Source organism: Mangifera indica, unplaced genomic scaffold (genome assembly GCF_011075055.1).
Source record: "Mangifera indica cultivar Alphonso unplaced genomic scaffold, CATAS_Mindica_2.1 Un_0004, whole genome shotgun sequence".
Taxonomy (NCBI): domain Eukaryota; kingdom Viridiplantae; phylum Streptophyta; class Magnoliopsida; order Sapindales; family Anacardiaceae; genus Mangifera; species Mangifera indica.
The window spans coordinates 156,100-179,589 of NW_025401096.1; the positions used below are offsets into that span (position 1 = coordinate 156,100).

A 23,490-nucleotide genomic window follows, 5' to 3' on the forward strand; every position below is an offset into this window, starting at 1 on the left:
TCGGATGGACCGGTTCAATCGGTCAATCAAGTCCGGGTTTCACAACATAGGCCCAAAACTCCCTAACTCTTTTCAAACAAAGAAACAAATAGCCCGATGCCTCTGATTAGGTAAAAAACAAATTAACTGGGCTTTTAGGCCATTTCAATAACACTGCCCGATTGGGCTGTTAGGCCATCAAAATTTGTATCTTAGCCCAACCCATAAATTGTGTCATTTTTGATATAACCCCCAAATGTTTCTTAAACGCCTTTGGGCCCTTCCAGGTTCTTCATGCCTTGTGTCACCACACTTTGCCTCGACGATATAAACCCAAATATCTCACACTCATCTTTTTCATCGCCAAATGAAAATCTCCTCCCGTACCGACCAAGAAACGCTCCGTTTTGCAGATCTATTCTAGGTTTCCTCCATGGCTCTCGAATGGGTTGTGCTCGGGTACACCGCGGCCGCAGAAGCGATCATGGTGCTTCTTCTCACCATCCCCGGCCTCGACGGCCTACGCAGAGGACTTCTCGCGGTGACGCGTAATCTCCTGAAGCCGTTCCTTTCGGTGGTCCCGTTTTGTCTCTTTCTGCTTATGGATATCTACTGGAAGTATGAGACGCGCCCGACGTGCGAGGAGGAATCATGTAGTCCGTCGGAACACTTGCGCCACCAGAAGTCCATCATGAAGAGTCAGCGCAACGCGCTCTTGATCGCGTCGGCTTTGCTGTTCTATTGGCTGCTGTATTCCGTCACGCATCTTGTGGAAAGGATCCAGCTGTTGAATCAGAGGATCGAGAGGCTCAAGAACAAGGATTGAGTGATTAATTGAGGTTGTTTTCCTTTGTCTTTGCTTAAAAGTTACATTGAGGCTTTCAGATAAGCTCAGCGAATTCACTTTTATTTACTGAATGGTGTTTCATTTCTAGACGTTCTGTGTGATAACTTTGTTTCAGTGCTCGCTTGTTTCAGGGCAATCTTCAGTCTTCGGATTGTTTGTTATGTATTATTCAATGGGAGTTTAGAATTTTAAAAAATGCACTGCAATAGATTTTTGATAGTGGGCATTATTGACTGTATGTTGCAAAGTTAAGTTGCTACAGTCTAGTGTTTTATGTATTGATTTGATAAGGCTAAGTGTTTAGTTTAATGTTTATGATTGGGAGTTGATTGATAGTGAGAAGTTTGTTCATAATCTCTGCTTAGTATAGAGAGCTGTTGTTGTTAGGAAACAAATCAAGCAAAAAAAAAAAAAAAAAATTGGAAATCAAAATAATGCACACAGAAAATGACTGATTTATGTGGTTCAATAAACAATGCATATGTTCACACCGATATAGGTTTCTTAGTAATTTTTATGGTTATAAGATACAAGAGATATACATATTTATATATGTAGTTCTAAATAAACTCTCATTAAACTTAGGTCCGAGGGGCTCACCCCCTTGACCCTTGGCTGCGAGGGCTACACTCCCGCTTATGTCTTTTAGGCATGATCAAACAACATAGTCAAAAAATTGTTGGAGTATAGTGGGTATTACTGCTATGGTTTCTTGGTGTGCCGAGTTAGATATTTTCAATTGAATATTTGATGCCAAGATCAGCTGAAAATTCTGGGTGGTACTCTGGTTTTTGATGTTAAGGTATCTTGTTATTGTTATAAATTCATGCTAGTAAGATTTCTTTTGCATCCTCTTTATGCTTTTTTTTTTCTAAACTTCTGAATGGATTGTTAGATTACTTCATTGTTGCTGCTTTGCGATGCAACATTTAAAAGAGTCTCAACATATGAGAATCTTCATTTTTCCTTGTCTGCTAAGTTGTATGAACATTTGTCACGCCTGCCACTTCAATTTCGTAAGTTTCTCGATGACTTTCTGAGTTTCGTCTAGGTCTAGGATAGTTAAATACCACAAGGAAGAAGAATATTATTAGCTCTTAGCTGATTGTGGCAGATACTTTGATGGTATGTTGGACATTGGTTAAATATAATCAAGGTGGTTCACTAGCATTGTTTTCAGTCTGCTTATGATCTTAACTCTTAAGCAAAGCAGGGTCTGTGCCAAAAATAAATATTGAATGGATTACTTCTATTCAGGTTATTAAAAAGGTCTGGAGTCGCCCCATCATTTTCATGTTTATTGTGAACTTACAGATGAAGTATTGGAGTAGTTCATTCTGGCAACTTGGCTTCACATCGTCTGTTGCAGTCATTTTCTCGTTGAAGCCAGACCCCATTTTTTTTTTTTCCATGAATCTTGTTGTGTAAATTATAATTTGAACCAATTTATAGTTGAAAGTTTTCATAGGTAAGTTATTAACGACTTAATGAAAGCCTATATTTTAAATTACATTCTTAATGCGCATATTATGTACTGCTTTGCTATGAAAATTTCTGAAGATCCTGCAATTACAAGGAATATGCACACTATGGAGTATATGAACCGGATTGAGCCTAAACATCTTCTGATTCGAGTTCTGTTTGAATAAAAAATGGTTTGACTTGATTATGTTCGAGTTTGGTTTATGACTTGATTTGAATTCATGATTTGAGTTCATGGTTTATTGATAAAATTATTTTAATCAAATAATTGACAAAAACGGTGATGTTTTTATACATAAGTTGTGAACTCAAACCATAAATCAAAATTACGAATTTGAATCACTAATTTTAGTCATAAATTTGAGTGGAGTCATGTTAAAAATTGAAGTTTAGTTTGATTTAAAAAATAAATCAAATCTTTTAATTTGAAGCCGTTCAAATTTGAACTTAATGAATGTGACTCAAACTAAGTTGAGTCATGGGTCAGTTTGGTTTAGAGCCACAAAGCCAAAACCTCTGCCAAACCCTTCTTCTCCTGTTTCTCAGAAATCGCTCGTTTCTGAAGAGAGTGGTAGGTCCGGCTTTGTGACCCTCTAATGGGTTTGACCCGTATGGTTCGTTGATCACTTCAGGGAAGCGATCACAACATGGGTATTCTTTAAATTTGTTTGAATGTCCGATTTGTGGGCAGGCTTTTAGGACTGAAGAAGAGGTTTCTTTACATGTTGAGAGTTGTGTGAATAATAGTAATAATAGCAGTTCAACTGATGATAGAAATAATAATGGTCATACTGATGGTGTTTTGGGTGAGTCTAGGAGTTAATTGGAGACTTGTGTTGGTGTGTTTTTGTCTGGGAAGCCAAAGGAAGGGTCAGTTGAAGTGGTGCGGAAATTGTTGGGTAATGTAGTGAAGGAGCCGGAGAATACCAAGTTTAGGAGACTTCAGATGAGTGATCCAAAGATCAGGAAGGCAGTTGGCAACGTTCCTGGAGCAGTTGAGTTACTGAAGTTTCTTGGGTTTGAATTGAAGGAAGAAAGTGGGGAAATGTGGGCAGTAATGGAGGTTCCTGATGAGGAGAGGATTGGTAAGGTAGTGGAGTTGTTGTTGGTTCCAAAAAAGGTTGAAGTGCCTCGCAAATTTGAGAAGTTGAAGGAGGAGGAAGCTAAGGATGAGACCGTGGAACACATTGAGCCGATCAAGGTTGATAGACAGGTACATGGCTTGTTTTGTACTTTGTAGATGATGAATTGATGTTTATTAGCTTCAATATTTAAATGAGTCTATGATTTCATATAGTGCTGAGTCTGATTTATTCTTGAATTTATAACAGTGAACACCGCAGGTTAATGATTTAGGAAGGATGTTTACTTGAGTGTTTGTTGTCTGATTGTATATGAGGTTTTAAACATGGTAGCACAATAATCGTATGACAAATTGAAATTTTCAGCAGGTTTTTGTATCCCACATTTTTGTCTTTTGAAGCTTGCTAAGTCAAATTTTACAAAAAAAAAATTCCTAAACAGCTGATTAAACCAAATAGAATATATGTTTTACAGTTCAATTACAAAGATAAGAAACAATGTTGTACAGTTCAATGTTTTACAGTTCAATTTTTGTCTTACATGTTACATGTGTTTGTTGATTGTTCTACCATTTAAGAGAAGCCACACAGTGTGTGATGAGTGGCAGATTAACATATTGTAAAATAAATGGCTATTTACCATTTAAGAGAAGTCACACATAGTATGAATTAGAAATCCTTCTTTGTCTTGAGGGAAAATTTCTATCAAAGTTTGACTATTTAAAAGTAAATGTCTGATCACTACTCTCCTAAATCATTTTTAGACATGTAAGAGGGCAGTGATCAAATATATAATAGAACAATCTAACTTTAATTGGATTTGGCCCACAAGATAAAGAAAGATTTGTAATTTAACTGGATTAGGCACACAATAAGTTGGCTTTAATCGATTTTCAAAATTTTAGAGTAGATTAAAATTTCTGTATGTGTTTCTAATTTTGCCACGAGACAGTTCTTTAAAAGTTTGAAAGTAGATTAAAGTCAATTTAATGTGTGCCTTATTTGGTTCCTTCTCTTCTATTTGAACTAGAAATATTTTTATATCTTTTGAATCAAATCCAATCAAAATTCAATTGTTCAAGTAAATGTCCAACTATTACCCTCCTGCATCATTCTAGACTTCAAAATAAGTTTTTATGCACTTGTCTAGGAATGATGTAGAATTGCTGTTTGAAGTCTAAGATGAAACATTAGGGCAATGGTCAAACATTTACTTAAACAATCGAACATGGGATTGGCTCACAAGATGAAGGAAGATTGCTTTTTCAAGTAGAAAAGGAGTGAACCAAATTAGGTACAAATTAAAATATGCTTTAAAGATTTGAAAGTTTGTCCACCTGCCTTGTCTAAAAGATACTTGAATATAGTGGAGTATATTGATCTTATTTTTTCCAAACCCACTTTCCCCTTCAATTACCATTTGTGAAAACAAGTTTGGACAAGGGGACAGCATAATTTACTCCATTGACATTTTTAACCCAAAGAACTCATATTTCATGGTTTATCCATGCCTGGAAATTGAAGACAAATTCTGATGATTTTCAGGAAAACTAAATAAGAAAATGCAACGCGCTATTATTGGATATCTTAATCATACATTTGGTTTGAAGTTTATACATCAGGAAATCTAAGGCTTAGACTAGGAACTGAATACAACTAGGAGTACCAAAGGCGCCTTTACCTATCTATATTCTTTCAAAGTTGTTTTGAAGAGATCATTTGGAAGGATTTCCATAGAGATTGGCTTGAGGGATTATGATGCCTAGAATCTGAACAGAATTTGCAGTATCATTGCCCCTGAAATATCTCTTTACATTTCCAATTAAATGAATGTGTCAATTTTGAGGATTTTCCACCACCATTGACCTTAAATATATGTATACTCTCTTGCTAAGACAAAGAGATGACGTCTCCCTGACACTGAAGTTTAATGCTAATATTTGAACAGAACTGGGCATATCATTATTCCTATAACCAACAGATTCTTCAATTGAATGAAATTCCAATTTAGAGAATTTTCTTGAGTATTCGTGCTCGATGTTTAAGTAATGCCTGAGATCTTGTCTTGTAAAAAAATCCATAAAACGAGACAAGAGGATTTGCTGGAGAGCTACCTACCACTAATGTTGTTGATATGATTATGTGGGGTGAATTGCTCAGTTTGTAACATCAAAGTCAATTATTTGATTTTTGGTTGAATTTATCAAATTGCTTTCCCAGTGCATTTTTGGACCATCATTTTCACCGAAATTGGCTATAAATTTCATTGGCTCAAGCATTGTCTAGAAGAGTTTCCAAAACTTCATCAAACTATATTATAATCTATCTTATTTTTTAGCAGACTCTTTAAACCACTCATTGCCTGCTCTTTGATCTCCGAGATTAGTCTTGAATATAATGTGCATGACCGTGATATTATCTGCGATATGTGCTTTGTGATACACAAGTAAATCTAACAGTGTTCCCTATATTATTGCTCTGTGAGTGTAGTAGGTTTTTTTTTAAATTTAATAAAATCCCCTTTAAATTATTTGTGTTTTCTTTTAAATTATCTGTCAACATGTCCTGTATCGATGTATCGTGAAAGTATATGAAATAATCATTTATATGGTTATTTTGGATCCGAGTCTTTTTCTCTGTACCTGAAAGCATGGCAGCAAGAATCAAGCTGCCAGATTCCTTCTACAACCTATCAGCTTTGGAGCTGAAGAGAGAAGCTAATGCGAGGAAAAACATGATTGAAGAATTGCAGCTTTTGATTCCTAGGTGTTACAGGGAGAAGCAGGTGAAAGCTGCAAAGAAGAGATACAGCAGAACTATTATCCTTGTCCAGTTTCCTGACAGAGGGGTGCTCCAAGGTGTTTTTGGCCCTTGGGAGCAAACAACCGCTCTCTATGAGGTCTGTAAATACAGTTATGCGATAGAAATTTTATTAGTGCACATTTTTTTTAACCGAGTCTCATGTACTTAACTGGTACTGGGATAAAAATTTCAGACTGGAGCTTGCTTAACAATAGAGCTTTGTTTTCTATTTTACTAAATTCAAGAATAGACAATACGATTTTGCATGATAATGCTAAAATGATATAAATGGTTCTCTTTGGTTTTCAGTTGGTGAGCTTGACACTGAAAGAACCCGGTTTAGAATTTGAACTGTTACATCCTGTATTAATCAAACGGCGAGTGATTGATACAGGATTTGGTCCCTTCAGCACTGATCAAATTCAAACCTGTCGAGACAGATTCAGTTGTCTTCACAGGGCTCTGTAATGAACTTGTGGAAATTATTGAACCCCTGGAATGATGTGGAAATCACTCCGGTATTATTCTTCGCTGTTGCTCAAATGGGGCACATCACATTATTATAGCCTCCCGGCACTGATCTCACATATCTTCAGCAGATTTTGCTTGTGTCTGATCTTTTGTTGGACCCTGTAGATATAGAATCTAGACTGTAAATTCTCATTATTTGTGCATTTGTATCATTTATATGTCCTTCACCAGGACCAAAAACTGAATTGGAATTTTAGCTCAATTCAAAATTAATATATTTGTTTATTTAATAATATTATTCATTTTTCATCAATAGACTTTCAACGATATCATGAATAAACTCAAAGCGTATGAATTCATTATCAAATTGGTTATTATGATTTCAATTTGAGCTTAAGTTAACCTAAACACGGGTTGGATTGAATCCACTGCTTCCCAAAATTATATTTAGTTTCAAAATCAAAATCAAGCTAGATGATGTTTGGATTATTTGTGAATTAATTAATTAAAAATGGAATTCTAAATATTAGTAAGTATCCAAAATAATCATGACAAATATGACATAACAACCAATCCAACCAAATTAATAATTTAAAATTCCTTTTTCTTTAGAATTTCAAGAACACAAATCAAAATAATATTATAAGCAGAAATCATAGAGACCCACAAGCGCAAAATTGACAAACTAGAAATGATAAAACATTGAATCATAAAATGGTCGAATCACATGCCAAATCTTCTTGAATTTGATTTCCTCGAGACCCAAAAAATAAGGGAATCTGCCAAAAAAACTTTGAATTTTATGGGTTCAGTGAGATTTATCCTTTTTCTATGATAACATTTTCTTTTCTTTCAATTGTAGCGAAAGGGGAGCTCAATTTGCTTTTGAATTATTTTGCTTTTCTGCCTTTTCAAGCCAATACTCTTTCTTTGCCTTGTCAAAGCAATTGAAGAAAAGGTTTAGGTGGACAGTTCATGAAACCAGCTAGCTTTGCTTCAACAATGCACATTGAAAAACATGTTTGTTTCCCAAGAAATTTTATATATAATTAGAGCTATATTAAGCCAATTTGATTCAGTTTAATTTGATTTAAATTCATTTAATTCAAAAGAGTTGATTCATTTTTTAATCAAATAAAACTCAAGTCAAGGGGTGTTTGATTCACTTCAGTTCAAATTCATAGTTTGAATTTGTAATTCGTTTACAAAACAACGTTATATTGTTTATTATTAGATAAAACAATATCGTTTTATCAATAAATTACGAACTCAAACTATGAATATGAGTTACAAATTTCAATCATAAATTTAAGTCAAACTCGAATTAAATCAAGTCAAATCATTTTTTATTCGAATTAAACTTAAACTATTTTTAATTTTTGGTTCAACGAACCTAAACTAAATTATTTTTATTTGTGTCAAACTTAAGTGGTAGGTATTCAAACTTAGTTTGGTTTATATTACTTCTAGATATGATACCATCACAAAATATATTATACCAACTTAGTAACTCTTCAAATATAATGATAGAACAATCAAGAATGTTGACAACATCTGAGTGTACCTCGAACGAAATTTAATTTGAGAATGATTGAAATCTAAAAGAGCTAACATAACATTAATTTAAAATCAATAAGTTGAGTTTAAAACTCGACCCACATATGAAAAGTAGTCAAATTTTTAGTTCAAAATTGACTAGCTCAATCCAAATTTGAGTTTAGACCCAACTAGTTTGGTTTAACTCCAACCCCTTGAAAAGAGAGATATGAATCTTAAAAGTTCAAGCAATGACATGTTGAGATCGTTATCATATGGAAAAAGTTGCCAACAAGAATTCTAATAGTAGATAATTTATACCACTTTATTTCTTTTTTTCTTTCATCTTGCTGTCACCCACCTTTTATATGTGACATTAAATATTATTAGCAAGCTTCTTTTATTTCACATTTTAATTATTTATTTAATTTGCCATAATCTTTCTTTATTCCTAATTTGACCCAAAAAAAATCCAATATGAAAAACGAATGCTACCACTGTCTAACTATGTTTTTATCGGTTAACTGGATTTATAATAAGTATTAATTTGAATATTAATATTGATAAATTATTATATAATTAAATATTTCTTTGTATTTAATTTAAAATTATTTAATAATATTATAATATATCATTATTTATATTCAAATGGTTATTTATTATAAATATATAATATATTATTATATAATTAAATATTTTTTAATAATAAATAATTAATTAAATTATTTAATTATATGATAATATATCAATTTATATATACCCATTAATATCTACACGAAAAATATCTAAAGGTATTATAGTAAATTTTCCATAATCAGAGGGAGAAAAATTTTCTCCCAAGCAAGCCTCAGGGGTAATAATGTAATTAACTAATTTAAATTAAACCCCCTCTTTCAACAATCTATATATTTTTAATTGGAGTGGTTAACTTGCCCTAATTTTTGAAAATGAAAAATATTATTAAAAATGTCCTCCCTCTTAAATGCATTAGAATACAATAGTATCTCATATATAAACAGTCTATCGACATTTATAAATATAAGTAAATTAATATATTTTATATAATTAAATAATTTTAAATTAATAATTATAATATTTAATTACACCATAACTAATTTGTTTGTATTATAAATTATAAATATAATATTATTTATTAAAATATTACACTAAATTTCTATGGTTATTTAATCTTTGAAAAATGTCACCTTCCACCCCGGATTAAATTATAGAAGTAGCAAATTAATTATAAAATTTCATTCACCCACCCAAAATAAATTAATGAATTTACAAATTTTATAATCACCTTGATAATATAAAAGAATTGAGCTTGAATTTCCTTGTCATTTCAATTCCCCATTTGCCTATAGAATAAAAAATTCAGGTGCCTGGTCAACTCAGTGTGGACCACAAGAGATTAATTAATTAATTAATTAATTAATAACATAATTAAATTTGTTAATTATAGAAATAGTTAGTGCGTAATCCACAATAAAAAATAAAAAATTAAACAACGAAGTTGACATTTGCAAAGCGTGTGAAGTTCTCTATGCCAAGGTTTTCAATATAAAAATATTTTGGTATGGGTGTTGGAAACTGAATATATAAATAATATATATTATTATATAATTTAATAATTTTAAATTAAAAATAAAATAATATTTAATCAAATAATAATATATTATCTATACATTTATTTTATATACTCAAAATATATACACATAATATTATTCTTGAAAAATTTACTTCATTAATTATATTTTTATTTAATATAAAAGGATAGTAATATAGCTCAATGATGAAATTGGGTTCTATGTTATTAGCAAAATAAACACAATTCCCCTATTTATTTAGTTGTTTACATTATTTTAAAAATCGAATTAAACTAATTGATCTAATAGATTGAGTTATCACTCACTAGTAAAAATGGTTTTAGTTTGCTTAAAAAACTATTTATAGAGTTAGATTAGATTAAACTGGGTAGTTTAAACAGTTGAACTAAGTAAAAAGTTTGATTTGACCTAGTCAACATAAAAATCAATTTTTCTTTTTAAATTTCATTATTATAATTTGAACTTATTTATCAATTTAAAATATGTATATCATCAAGTTAATTTAAGTTTATTTTGATATTAAAATAATTCAGATTATATATATAAATAATAATTTATATAAAATTATTTTAAATATTATTTTTTAACAGTTAATTTATTCAATCATTGATCAAAAGGTGTGATTATCAGTTAGACCAAATCAACCCGCCCCTTTATTATATCAATATCTAATTTAATCTTGAAAACATTACTTGTATGGGTTGATAAAAAAAGTGTAGATTAATTAAGTTTTACTGGATATTGATGGGTGAAACCAGTAGTAATGCCGTACCGAATTCCTATTAGAGCTAACCACGTCTCATCTCATCTTTAAAGTCTATAGAAGCAGCTTTAATAGACTTTTTCATGGCTTAAGGTCAAACTATTTATGGGCTTACGACCTACCTCGGATGGTTTTGTTTTCTTCTCTGTATAAGCAATGAATAAAGCGAGAGAGTATTTTTTGACTTTTCGTCTTCTTCTTTAATTGCTCTCCAACACATAAGATAAGATGATTTGTATTCATCTCTCCACTTCCCTTGCAATTACGCTCTTTGATGGGATGGGATGGGATGGGAAGAAGAATGAATGAATGTATACAAGAAACTCATGCATAAGTCTCTCAACGACCCATCTACGAAGGAATTTTAATAAACATATATTGAAAGAATTTTGTATTTAAATAGAATAATAATATTATTATTATATAATTAAATATTATTATGTATATAATTTTATTGTAATATACAAAGAACAAGATCATAAATAAATAAAAAAAGGGTCATAATAATGTAAGTAAAAAGTTAGTTTCCAAAACATTTAGGGTACAATAATTACATGTTGGCAAATGGTGAAGCATGATTTGACCCTTATGGTATTAAAATTTGGTTAATTTTCAAATGGGTTACTCATTGCAAAAACTAAGTCCCCTATGAAATTATTGTGCTTTTGATTTTATTGTGAGGTCAAGCTGAGCACTCCCTCATCAACTTTGCAAGTATACTCAGACAAGTAAAACAACAAATTAGCTCGCTCTTAAGTATGAATGAAGCATTTAATATATTTAAGATGATTATAAAAAGCAAGTTTTATTGTTATTATCATACATTTATCAGGTTCAGTCAAAGTCATTATCACAATATCTTTAATTAATTAATTAATTAATTAATTAATGATTATCTAATAAAGTATTAATTTTCATATAAATAAAAAGTATTAATTAATGATTATCATTTATTTTTTGTAGTTGATTTGGCAAGGAATATCAAAGGGCAGGTGGAGACGCTGGAACATACAAGCTAAATCCTAGACTTCACAATCTTCAGTTTTCTTTTTGAAATAATAAGATAAATTTACCATAAAATAATATTATGCATATTTGTTCTTGGTATATATTTATATATATTATTAAATGATTAAATATTATTTTATTTTTAATTTAAAATTATTTAATTATATAATAATATATATCAAATATATACTTATTTATATATTCAAAATAGATATATATAATTAATTTATTTACCGTATTATTAAAGCAGTTCACATTATATGGTCAACTAAGGTTATCAGTTAACATCATACCATATATTAAAATTAAATAATTTTAAATTAATAATAAAATAAACATAATCACATAGTAATGGGTTACTCAATTCTACCCGTATTCATTAAATTAAATATAAATATAATTAGGTTTATTTTCGCCAATTTCATATATAATTAGGTTTTTGGTTTTATTCTCTTTTCCCCAAATCAAATGTAATTAAGTTTTTTGTTTTACATTTCTTTTTCCAAGTTAAACTTAATTAAGGTTTTTTACACCTTCTTTGGTCCTCCAATTTTTTTTAATTTCAACATATTTTCTTTTCATCATATTTAGATTCATCCCGTTATGTTTTCCATAGTTTAAATATTATATTTTTATTAAACAATAAAAAATAAAAAATTTTATTTTTATTCTAATTAAACTAAAATAAAATAATTACATTTAACAACATGAACGTGATTTGATAAAAATTAATAGTTTTCCCTCGTAAACATAGAGATAAATAGGAAAAGAAATTTGATGTTAAAGATAAATGCTATTTCGCTAAATATATATATATATATATATATATATATATATATATATATATATATATATATATATATATATATATATATATATATATATATATATATATATATATATATATATATATATAACCTTATGATTGACAGATAAAGAAATTATTGATTACCCACACCACACATGTTAATTTAGTCAAGTAATAGTTTTGAAAACTACAATTTCAAACATTTTTACATTGAAAAATATTATTTTGAGATGTAAGATAAAAAATCAGAATCAATTAACATTAATTAATCATGATTTCTAATATAATTAATGTCTAATCCTAAAAGCAGCAATAAAATAATTAATAAATTGTTGCTTTGGCATTGTCTTTGTCAATTACTATAATTTAATCATATAATTTAATAAATTAATCACCTTGATTGTACCTACTATTTAAACTTATAATAATCTTCATTACTATTATAATAATTATTATTAATAAATAAAACTTTGTTTATTGCATACACCATTACTTGGTCCTAAAGCATCTTTTAATAAATTTAATATTTTAACACTAGCTAGCTTGATTGCACATGTTAACCATGTCATCGTCTTGGGAATTATTCAAAATTTTATCAATAATTATTATTATATTTATCATTGTCAATTGCCACTTTACATGAATTGTTTATATTTTCTTACCAAAACTTACTTTACTAAATAATGTGTTTAGGTGATTGATTAAGATATTATAATATTAATTATTGCTGATTAAGCGACATAATATTATTATTTACTTTACGTGTAAATTTGTAATTTTACTTAATTGATAATCAAATCATTGATGAGATTTTTGTATTGCCGATTGAAATACATAATTGTAGACATTGTGCAAATTAGGCTATAGTAACATCGATGAAAATATAATTGATTTTTATAATTTAACTAAAAGAGAATATTTACGATAATAAAATTATTTTGATTGCTCAAACAAATTTTCTTGAACTCGTTTATCTCAGAGAGACATTCTACATGTATGAGAATACGGTATAACACAAAATATCAATTAAGATTTCTCAAACTATTACAAAATTTATTTATATTTCTCATTTTTATTTATAATTTTTTTTTAAATTTGTTTGGATTAACAACTAAATAAATCTTACACCCCGATTTACCCTCAAACCCAATTCTCTTAAGCTTTCAAAGATATTATATTGCTTTAATTTTTATTTATATGTCGTTAAAATTTTTTTATTTATTATTTTTTTAATCTTTACAAACTAATAAATTATTCTGGTAAAATTATTTAAATATAAAAAAAATTACTTAAAACTCTATCAATTATATTACACCACCATAAACATTAATAAGGAATTACATATTATTAATATTGTCATCTATATACGATGATTTAGCATGTGGATATAACTTCTACGATTAAGAAATACTGAAAAGACTAAAATCATATGATAATGATTTTAAAATAAATTAAAGAAAACTCATAATATTTAACCTTACCGAGCTGGCCTTGGAACTATCAATCATAAAATTTATTTATTTTATGGAAAAAAAACACGTGAGATAAAAAAATTGTGGACAATTAATTATCCACCTACTGCGTGCTTACATGTGTCAGGACTCAGGAGAGTAGTGAAAGCAATAGATTATTCTAAATTAAAACACGTGTTGTCTGTTATTTAAGAAGCTTTACAGGCTGGTAACACGCTACTGATCTTTTATACCCACATTTGACGATTTTTGGTTTCCGGATTGATTTATCGAAACTTTTATCTTTTTTTTTATTGTATGTATATTTATATCACACATTCTAAAGCGTAAATAAAAATATTATAATAATATTATATTTTTTAAATATTTTTATTGATATAACTCATATAAAAAGATAGAGCATCATCTATCTTTTTTTTCTCAGTCTTCTAACGAGAAAAGAATCACTACAGTATAAAAAAAAATCTTCAACAAAAAAGACACGTGATTGGATAATAAAATTTGTATGTTATGTATTTTTCTTTATGAACAATTAAAAATCAAATAATATATGGTAGATTCATATTCATGAGTTTATATGAAATTTAATTTTGTTGTGATTTTATGTTGTTAGATTATTTAATGTTATTTTTATTGTTTAAAGTTGTTATAATATTATATTAATGGTTATAAAATACAAAATTTTAAATTAAAAAAATTTTCAGACGAAGAACGAGTTGGTAGGCGTGGCGTCGCCAACCCCCCTTCTGGATTTATTTTTTTTAGTTTTCTTTCCAAAGCCTTATAATTGAAAAATATAAGTAAAATCAAGTTTATGAACTCATACTGACCCAATTTTAAACTCAGTTTAATTCGAATCAATCTTTTTTAGCATAAGTTACATCAATGAGGGTATTTTAGAAAAATAAAATACTGTCATGGTATTTTTATTTAAGTTTTGAGATGAGCGATATATTTGTATACACGGTAAAAAAAAAAAGTAAAAATTTCATTTTCTCTTGTTTTATTATAATATTAGATAGGCCAGAGTTAGAAATGGATGAAGAGGGTTGCGGTTGGATACTCTATTCTCCATTTCCGTTTCTATAAAGAATATAAATTTTTATCTCGAATTCATTTTTATTATGGAAATGATAAAGAATTTCCAATCCTCTCCTTATGGAGAAATATCTCCTTCTTATCTTCTACCACTAACAGATAAAAAAATCTCATCTCGTCCCCTTTCTCATCTTTATAAAGAAAAAAATCTCATTTTCATATTTTCTAAAAATAATATGAATATATAAAATAATAAAATTAACTAAAATTAAAATCAATTTATTATTTCAAATATTAAAAGTAGCATATTTTAACCACTTTAATATGTACAATAAAAATATAAATAAATTTAGAAAAATAAATAATTTAAAACTATAAAAATATGTTAATATTTTAAGTAAAAATATTAATATAAAAAAGCGAAGATGAAGACGAGGGCAGGGCAATGACACATTATCCCTTTCCCCGACCCATTCCCAATTACGGAGATATTTTTCATCATTATTCTCATTCTCTTATTTTTATAGAGAAATCCTCTTTTTATTAAGGTCAAAGACCTTAAATTCGAGCCAAGATTGTCATATCTAGTCAAAGTTAACCAGTTTAAAATGAATTAGAGATATATATAATTTGATTCAAATGGTAAAATATGATTGAATTGCTTAATATATATATATATATTTTTTACATGTTTATATTATATTCTACAAAACTATAATTTAATTAATTTTATTAAATTATATATATTTAAAAATAAATGATTTAATAATTTCAAACTGTAATCCAAGACACACCAAAATATATCTTTTTCAATTTAGTTTAGTTTGATTTGAAACTTTAAATAGGTTGGTTTTCTAAACTTTTTTTTTTTTTTCAGTTTAATTTGAAAAAAGTTTCAAATCGCACTAAACCATACTATACATACCCCTCATATGAACTCAAATCAAAGGTTGAATTCGAGTTAATTTAAATATTTCAATTTAAATTTAGGTTAAATCAAATTTGGAGTAAAGTTGGTTTTTATTGCCTCCAAAAAGTTGCATAAGTGACAATGGAAAAGTTTTATACATTTGAGAGTATGAGTTTAAATCATAACATTTAAAAATTTTATCAATTTAGTATAATTGATTCAGTTTTGAAGGAGTGATTTCACTGGAATAAAATTTCTACTCACACTGCACCCAAGGGATCTATTTTATACAAAAAAAAAAAAAAAATATTTTAAAATCCAGTTATCTAAGTAAAAGAAATTATAATGAAAAATTAGAGTCACCCAAAAAATTACGCAAAATTTTTCTAAATTTTATTATAATATTTTTAATAAAAAAATTTAAAAAGGTGAAAAATAAATAAAAACATACCATTAATTCAACATTTCTCAAACACTTGAACGTTTCTTTCATGTCTTTTTCCTTGTTTTATTATCCAACCTCATCTTTTATACTTTCTGCTGCTTTTAAGCTAATTTTCTATTTTATTTTTAATTCTTCTAATTCCAAAATTTCCATTTACAGGATGCGTCACAATAATAAGGTGTTTAATTTGGATAATATTTTATTATTAAAATAAAAAAAAATTACTTAAAGATAGATTATTTAGAAGATCATTGCGTATAAATAATTACTATATTTGATTAAATTTAATAGGTATAAATAATTATTGTGTTTGATTAAAGGTAATAAAAAAATATCAGTAAATTATTTTACTTAAATACTTTTGAATATAATTATTTTTAAATTTTTTTATATTATTTGTTATATTAATTAAAAATAAATTTATTTTTGTCTCAAAAAATTAATAAATAATAATATAATTATAATAAAATCAAGATTACATTAGTAATATTTTAATATCTAATGTGAAAGTAGTAATCAGATTACTACCTATATTACCTGTTATGTCAACATTGATAATAAAATATTATCGTAATATTTTATTACTGACAAACCAAACAAAGTAATTTAAGTAATAAAAGATAAATTACCAAGGTAATCTTTAAATCCTTATAATCAAATGACCTCTAAATCTTACCCTAAACTCAAGTTTTCAAAGACTGTATTTTCCCCTAGGCTTTCCAAACTTTTAGATCCAATTTTTCCATCGAAGATCGACAATCTCTTGGCATCATCTCTTCCTCTCTAACAAGTCCTTCTAATCGTGCTCTTTCCAACGTCATGAGATATCATCGTCGACAAAGATGACTCGTCTTTGTTAGAGATGAAGACTGACAAAGACGAGTCATCTTTGTTGACAACGATACCTCACAGCGTTGGAAGGAGCACGACCAGAAGAAGAATGCACTGGAGAGGAAGAGACAATGCTTGGAGATCATCGATCGTCATCAAAAAAATTGAAATTGAAAGTTTGAAAACCTTAGGGGGAAAAAGCAGTTTTTGAAAACTTGAATTTAGGGGAAATTGTTAGTTTTTAGGGTTTAGGGGGGGAAATGATATAATTAATAAACTTAGTTAATTTTAACTGTCTATAGGTTGGTAAATGAGATTTTCAAAGTTAACGGAAGAAAACTTGGAAAATCTACATACTTTGGGGGGAAATAAATCCTTTGGCCATTAAAATGACTAGTTATACTTCTATTCATTTTCAAGAATAATAGATCAAATGTGATGTGAACACAATGAAATATATTAGAGGTTGTAAACAATTGGTTAAAATTTCCTCTGAAACAATATTTGAAGGATTTATCTAACTTTTGAGTAAACATTACGATATTAATCCAATCAAAAACTACATTCAACTATATATAAAATCAAGAAGAATTGAACTCGACTGTCCTGTGAAGATCGAAAACGATGAAGATATCTAAGGCCTTATTGACATGACTTAATACTTTAAGGAATGTACTCCTATTCTTGTTACATATACACTGATCAAAGGACAAGAAGAAGAAGAAATTAATGAAGTGAAAAAAGAATCTGATTGAGAAGGCTTGATTGATTTCAATAATGATGTATTTTATATTGCTGATGAATGGGTTCATGGAGACAAAGAGAAAGTTCCCAACTGGGGCGACTTTGAGGAGAATGAGATGACTGATATTCCTTTTGATAGACAGAGTTTGAGGATATGTCACTTGTTACCTATGATATAAATAGTTTGCAACTTGAAGACCTTATTATGGGTGGCGAAAATTATTCAAGACCATTTTTTGAAAATGTCCCACTGATCCATTTAAATGACTTCTCGATTTTTCTCCATAGTCTTCAACATCATCAAATGGTGCAAGATCAAGTCGAAATATCTTAAAATGACAAAAAATAGAAAAAAGGTCTAAACTTTGAAATTTAAACATTGAAATAGCTTAGAAAAGAAAAAAAATTGAAATACTAATATGAAATTCAAAAATTACATAAGAAAATGGGCCTGGAAAGCACAAAAATAAAGAAACAGACTTGAAATTTAAAAACTACATGTCGAAGAACCTTAAAATAGGAAAAACGAACATGAAATTTGAAACTCTAAGTTGAAATAGCTTAGTCTGACAAAAACTGAGAAATCGATCTGAAATTCGATAATTACATCAAGAAAGAGACCTAGAAAAGCACAAAATCAAGAAACAGACCTCAAAATCAAAAACTACATATCGAAAAATCCTACAATAGGAAAAATAGATATGAAATTCGAAAACTACACATCGACAAACCCTATGAGTGAAACAACATGATTTGCCCCCTTATATATTTTATACTCTCACACAGACGTTGTAGTTTCTTTTGCTCCCTTATCAATTTTCTAATCTTCCACAAGTCTTATAGTTTCAAAAAATAAAAATTTTCCCCCACTTCCCGTATTCCTCCATGTTCTACGGATCCCCCCCCCCCCCCCCCCCCCCCACCCTCAAAGTTACTGTACAATTACCCTCTCCTCTTGGGGGTTTCCCCCATTCTCCCTTGCGATTCTAACTGTTTGAAAAATTAAATTTCACCCTATCCCATATGGTGTTGTTCCAATCCGGAGGAGATTTATTCACCCTGGGGAATCCCGAGTCCCCCAAGGTAGATCTCAGACTAAACTAACGCATTTTTTGGTAAAAAATGGTCATTTCAGTCTTTAATTTCAACACAAATCAAATCTACACATCCTATAATACAATACCTCTAAAAAAAAAATCAATCAAAACAAAAAAGAATTAAGACATTTTATTCATTGTTCAAAATCAACCTTAAATATTCAACGCTCAAAATCTTTATGAAATCACAATATTTCTAATAATAAATTGATTCAAACAAGAGTGAAAATGATGTACTAACATTTTTTGTCATAAAAAAACACGAAAAAGTCAATAAAAATCTAAAGAAGATGAACGAATGCTGATCCGTGAGAGACCTGTGATTTTCTTTGAATTTCAACAGTGATTCGAAGGAAATTTGGGTAGGAATATGAATTATTTTTAGTTTATATAAGGGTATTTTGGTCATTATAGCTAAGTAGGACATTTTTGATTAATTTTTTATTTTTGGGGCAACGTTCTTAGATCCCTATTGTTATGGCTAATTCATAAAATTTCCCCAAATTTACATAATTTTATTAAAATTACAAATATTTTAAATAAACTAAAAAAAAGTAGGTGTATATGTATTAGTATCATATAATATATAATTCTATAATATATTATGATATAAATAAAAAATAATACATATTTTAAAATATATTAAATTAGTAAGATATAATAGATATTATATGATACAATATATATTTTATAATATTATATGTATTAATGTTATAAATGGATATATTTAAAAAAAATAATGATGTAATAAAATTATATATAAAAAATTTTATATTTTCCAATAAATTTGTAATACTTTCAAAGTAATAATATTATAATTAAAATTTTTTATTATTTTATCATGAGCTGGAATAAAATAGCTACTACACTGTTTATATTTTTATCAATTCTCAGCCGTTGGATCTGGGTTAAACCCTCTTACAAAAATGTCACAGCCTCTCTCCAACCGCAACTGCCGTTAACTCACAACTCGCGCAAAAGAACGGCGAGTACTGGAGAGTACGACCTGTAGTCCACTAGAGTAGAGATATCCCCGAGTAATCGTCGAACAAGTTGCATAACAACGAATTGCTCGGTATTAAAGCCATGAGTAAAACTAGTCACATGTCAAATATATGTGTCAAAATCTGAATGGACATCACAAATTACATGGGCGGTACCATCGACAAGTGGGCACCAATTTAATAATAGTGATTTCAAGACTGAAGCACGTGTCACGTTACCGGACCAACCGGTCACCTGACCGGATAAGCCGGTGGCCGCAAAACCGGTTATTAAAAAATATATATTAATTAAATTTATTTTTAACCATTTTTAATTTGAAAAAATTAGTGGTCAAGATCCTATAAATAAATCAGACTATTACAGAATTGAAAAACTGTTCTCTCTCTCTCTCTGTGGCTTTTGCCCAAGTTAAAAGCTTTGGTTGTTGTTTGTTTGTTTTTTTCATGTGAAGAAGTGGGTCGGTTTTATTTTATTGTTCTGTATTGATTTTCGAAGGAAGTTTAAGCTTTTTATTTTTTGGTAAGTGAAGTTTAAGCTTTTAGTTTGAAAGTTTGAAGCTTTTGAGAGTGAAGATGGAGAGAGATTTCATGGGTTTGAACTCAAAAGAACCATCAACCATGGTGAAGGAAGAGGTTAACAATGATGGGTTCAGAGAAATAGGTGAGTGCATGTTCTTTTTATTTGGCTTTTTTACCTGTGTAATTGTTTTCAGGATTATTTTTCTCCTTGCAATTTCAGTTTGTGTTTTTTTGGTTAAGAAAACATGGGTTTCTTTGGAAAGTTTCTTTTTATTATCTCTCAATTCTTGAGTTTTTCTTTTTTATTCAGTTTTGTAATTTTGAGTTGCTTGCACGGCTTGTTACATTAAGATATAAAGTATTAATTTCCATATAAGTTGAGTGAAATTGAGTTTAATTTATACTATGAAGTTGAAGAATTTCCTTATTTTGGAGTTAAAAGATATCTGTTGATAGTTAAAAGTTCATATATAGGAGTTAGGATTACAATTTTTTTGTTTTTGTTTTTTGCTTTGATTCGTTTAAGCTTTCTGTGTGTGTTACTGAACAACTAAATCTTGTTGGGATTTGTAGGATTTGCTAAAGGGTCAGGGATACAGTGGTCCTTTTCTAACAAGCCCTCTGTACTTCCTAACTTCATGCCTTTTAAGGTTGTTCAAGATGATAAGGCCAAAAAGATGGCTTCTGATCCTTTGATGTCATCTGGGTTCATGCCTATCTCAGCTGCGGAGGCGTGTGATCCAAGTCAAAAACGTTCAACAGCTGAATTTCAGGTTTGTTTTTCTCTCTTTCAATGGTTGTGTAAAAATAAATGTGTTCTTTGATTTAAGTGTAACCAATTACTTTAGTTTGTTAAGCAAGAGAAGCATTCCAAATGAGTTTAACATTGAAAATAAAAGGGTTTTTTTTTTTTCTCCTTAGCAAAAAAGGTGGATGATTATTTCAATGATTGTTGGAAAATATCTAAAAGCTAAGTCCTGGGTTATGTTGGCAAAAACTGATACTGGCATTTTATTTCCTTGATTTGTTTTTGTTATATAGAAATCATTTGATCATGATAGGCAAGGTGGGACTCATATTTCCCTGACAGCTTATTCTGTGCAAAATGATGTGCCTTCTCTGCATCGTCCTCACGATGTGAAGACTTTTCCAATCTCAAACCAGGGAATTTCAGTTTCTGTGAACAATCCTTTCTTCAAGAATCATTTTAGTACCAATGGTCAAAATATGGTTGGTGCCAACACAAGTCCACAATTACTTGGAGGGATTCCTACTGCAACCTCACATTCGATTCTTCCCACTGTCGGCTCTGTTGGGATCACTGAACCATGGTAATTTTCACAGGCGCCTTAACCCATTTACTTTAATTAACAGTTTAACAAGAAAGAAACCAAAAGTTTGAAACTTGACTGAAATATGTTTTCCAGGAATGGCGTTAATACCAATGGGACTTCTGCTCAAATGACAATATTTTATGCGGGTTCAGTGAGCGTCTATGATGATATCACCCCTGAGAAGGTTATCATTTTTTCACTTTCACGAAAAATTTGGGCACTTGGTAATTGTATTGAGCATGAAGTTGATTTTGGCATCTTTACAGGCTCAGGCTATTATGTTATTGGCTGGAAATGGAAATTCCGTGGCCCCTACTGTAGCACAGCCAAAAGTTCAAGTTCAGGCACCCAGCATAAAGCCAGCGGCAGTTGATGCTGTTATTGTGAACCAGACCATAAACACCTCGCCTGGATCTGGTCTCTCAAGCCCTCTATCTGTTTCTTCCCATAGTGGTGCTCAGTCAGGAAGTGGGTCTAATAATACTGGAGAGCCGGTAGCTACTAAAACTACAGGGGTTGCAACTACTCCTATTTGCAAACTGGAGCTCCCAAATATGGTGAATGCGGCGGGTTCTGTTGCTTCGACAAGTGTGATGCCTTCTGGTATGACCTTGTTTTATTGAAGAGTTGTTCTAAAGCATAGTCTTTAGAAGAACCATTGTGATTTGAATATTTAATTTTTGAGTTACTGATGTAAACATTGTTTGGTTAATTGAAGTCACAAAAACTATAGTTATTGAATTTCTAAGTAATTCTATATTCTATTTAAGAAATTAAACCACGTTGCTCATGTGTTTATTGCTGACTATCTCAGATATTTTACTAATTTATTTATGGCTGCTTTGTTTGATATATGAAGGGCATTCAAACTTTTATGCTGCCATTCCGCAGGCTCGGAAAGCATCCTTGGCTCTATTCTTGGAGAAGCGCAAACAAAGGTCAGTTTTTGTATCAGATATTTCTTCACAGAATGATTTGAAGCAAATTTGCTGATAGAACTTGTTCAGTCCTGGAAAACTGTTACTTGAATTAAGATTTTTCGACACATGCAGGTCAATGAATGCAGCACCATACCCCTTACATAAAAAAATCCCGGAAGGCTCCACCCCAGAGAGTAGAGGCATGAACTTCTCAATAACTTCTCTCTCAACAAGCAAGGAAGCTAACCGAGATGTTATGGCGCCAAATTAGAAGGGTAATTTGCAAGTTGATGTAGTAAGTTGAAATGCTTAAGCAAATGACATTTGTTTTTCTTAAAAGAAAAGTGTAATCCTGACTTGGCTTTATTTCAGTCTTAAGTAAGTTTCTAGTATAGGGCTTTCCCCTATTGGCCATTTTCATTTGATGTGGAAAAACTTTGCCTTCCACAGTATATGACTTTTGAGTGCACCTTGTAACCATTAAATCTTTGTTACATTGTGGGAATTATATATAGTTAAAATTTCTAGTTTATGTATATGTGTATGTATGTGTCTCTAATTCATCAAGTTCTTAAAAGAGAAGTGTAATCAAGTTTACTTGAAACAGCCTAATTTTGATTTGGTAATGGAGCTGTAATTATGACTTGAATTTCAGCTTCTTCTGATGATTATGGTTTTAACTTGCACTCAATTTGAACTATTCTTCTTCATCTTTGGGGATATGATTTATCGGTCGAGTGAGCAAAGCTTGATCTTAAAGTGGGCGTGGGCATTTGGATTTGAGCTGA

At 29.6% G+C, this 23,490-nt stretch overlaps 2 protein-coding genes and 1 pseudogene across 4 annotated transcripts; all 3 read left to right on the forward strand.

Moving 5' to 3' along the window:
- The first annotated feature begins 313 nt into the window (after nt 1-313).
- On the forward strand, nt 314-915 carry LOC123205395. The gene has a single exon (XM_044622340.1). It carries the CDS (start codon nt 413-415, stop codon nt 803-805), a length of 393 nt encoding a protein of 130 aa, XP_044478275.1. The 5' UTR covers nt 314-412; the 3' UTR covers nt 806-915.
- A 1,982-nt stretch (nt 916-2,897) lies between these two features.
- LOC123205370 lies at nt 2,898-6,972 on the forward strand (annotated as a pseudogene).
- Nucleotides 6,973-20,288: 13,316 nt separating this feature from the next.
- LOC123205403 (protein TIFY 6B-like) lies at nt 20,289-23,234 on the forward strand. 3 transcript variants are annotated; one of them, XM_044622349.1, is made up of 7 exons: nt 20,289-20,590; nt 21,022-21,221; nt 21,490-21,779; nt 21,876-21,966; nt 22,049-22,385; nt 22,674-22,720; nt 22,835-23,234. In XM_044622349.1, the coding sequence occupies exons 1-7, from the start codon at nt 20,503-20,505 to the stop codon at nt 22,865-22,867; spliced, it is 1,086 nt and encodes a 361-aa protein (XP_044478284.1). In that variant the 5' UTR covers nt 20,289-20,502; the 3' UTR covers nt 22,868-23,234. The 3 variants fall into 3 exon arrangements, with proteins under 3 accessions (XP_044478284.1, XP_044478283.1, XP_044478282.1); XM_044622348.1 differs by having other exon boundaries at nt 20,290-20,590; nt 21,613-21,779; nt 22,642-22,720; XM_044622347.1 differs by having other exon boundaries at nt 20,292-20,590; nt 22,642-22,720.
- The last annotated feature ends 256 nt before the right edge of the window (nt 23,235-23,490 follow it).

Bases quoted from the DNA above. Each gene is read 5' to 3' on its own strand.
- LOC123205395 (XM_044622340.1), top strand. From the start codon at position 413: ATGGCTCTCGAATGGGTTGTGCTCGGGTACACCGCGGCCGCAGAAGCG.
- LOC123205403 (XM_044622347.1), top strand. From the start codon at position 20,503: ATGGAGAGAGATTTCATGGGTTTGAACTCAAAAGAACCATCAACCATG. The intron at 21,780-21,875 runs GTAATTTTCACA...TATGTTTTCCAG, and splicing joins GTTGGGATCACTGAACCATG to GAATGGCGTTAATACCAATG. The intron at 21,967-22,048 runs GTTATCATTTTT...GCATCTTTACAG, and splicing joins ATGATATCACCCCTGAGAAG to GCTCAGGCTATTATGTTATT.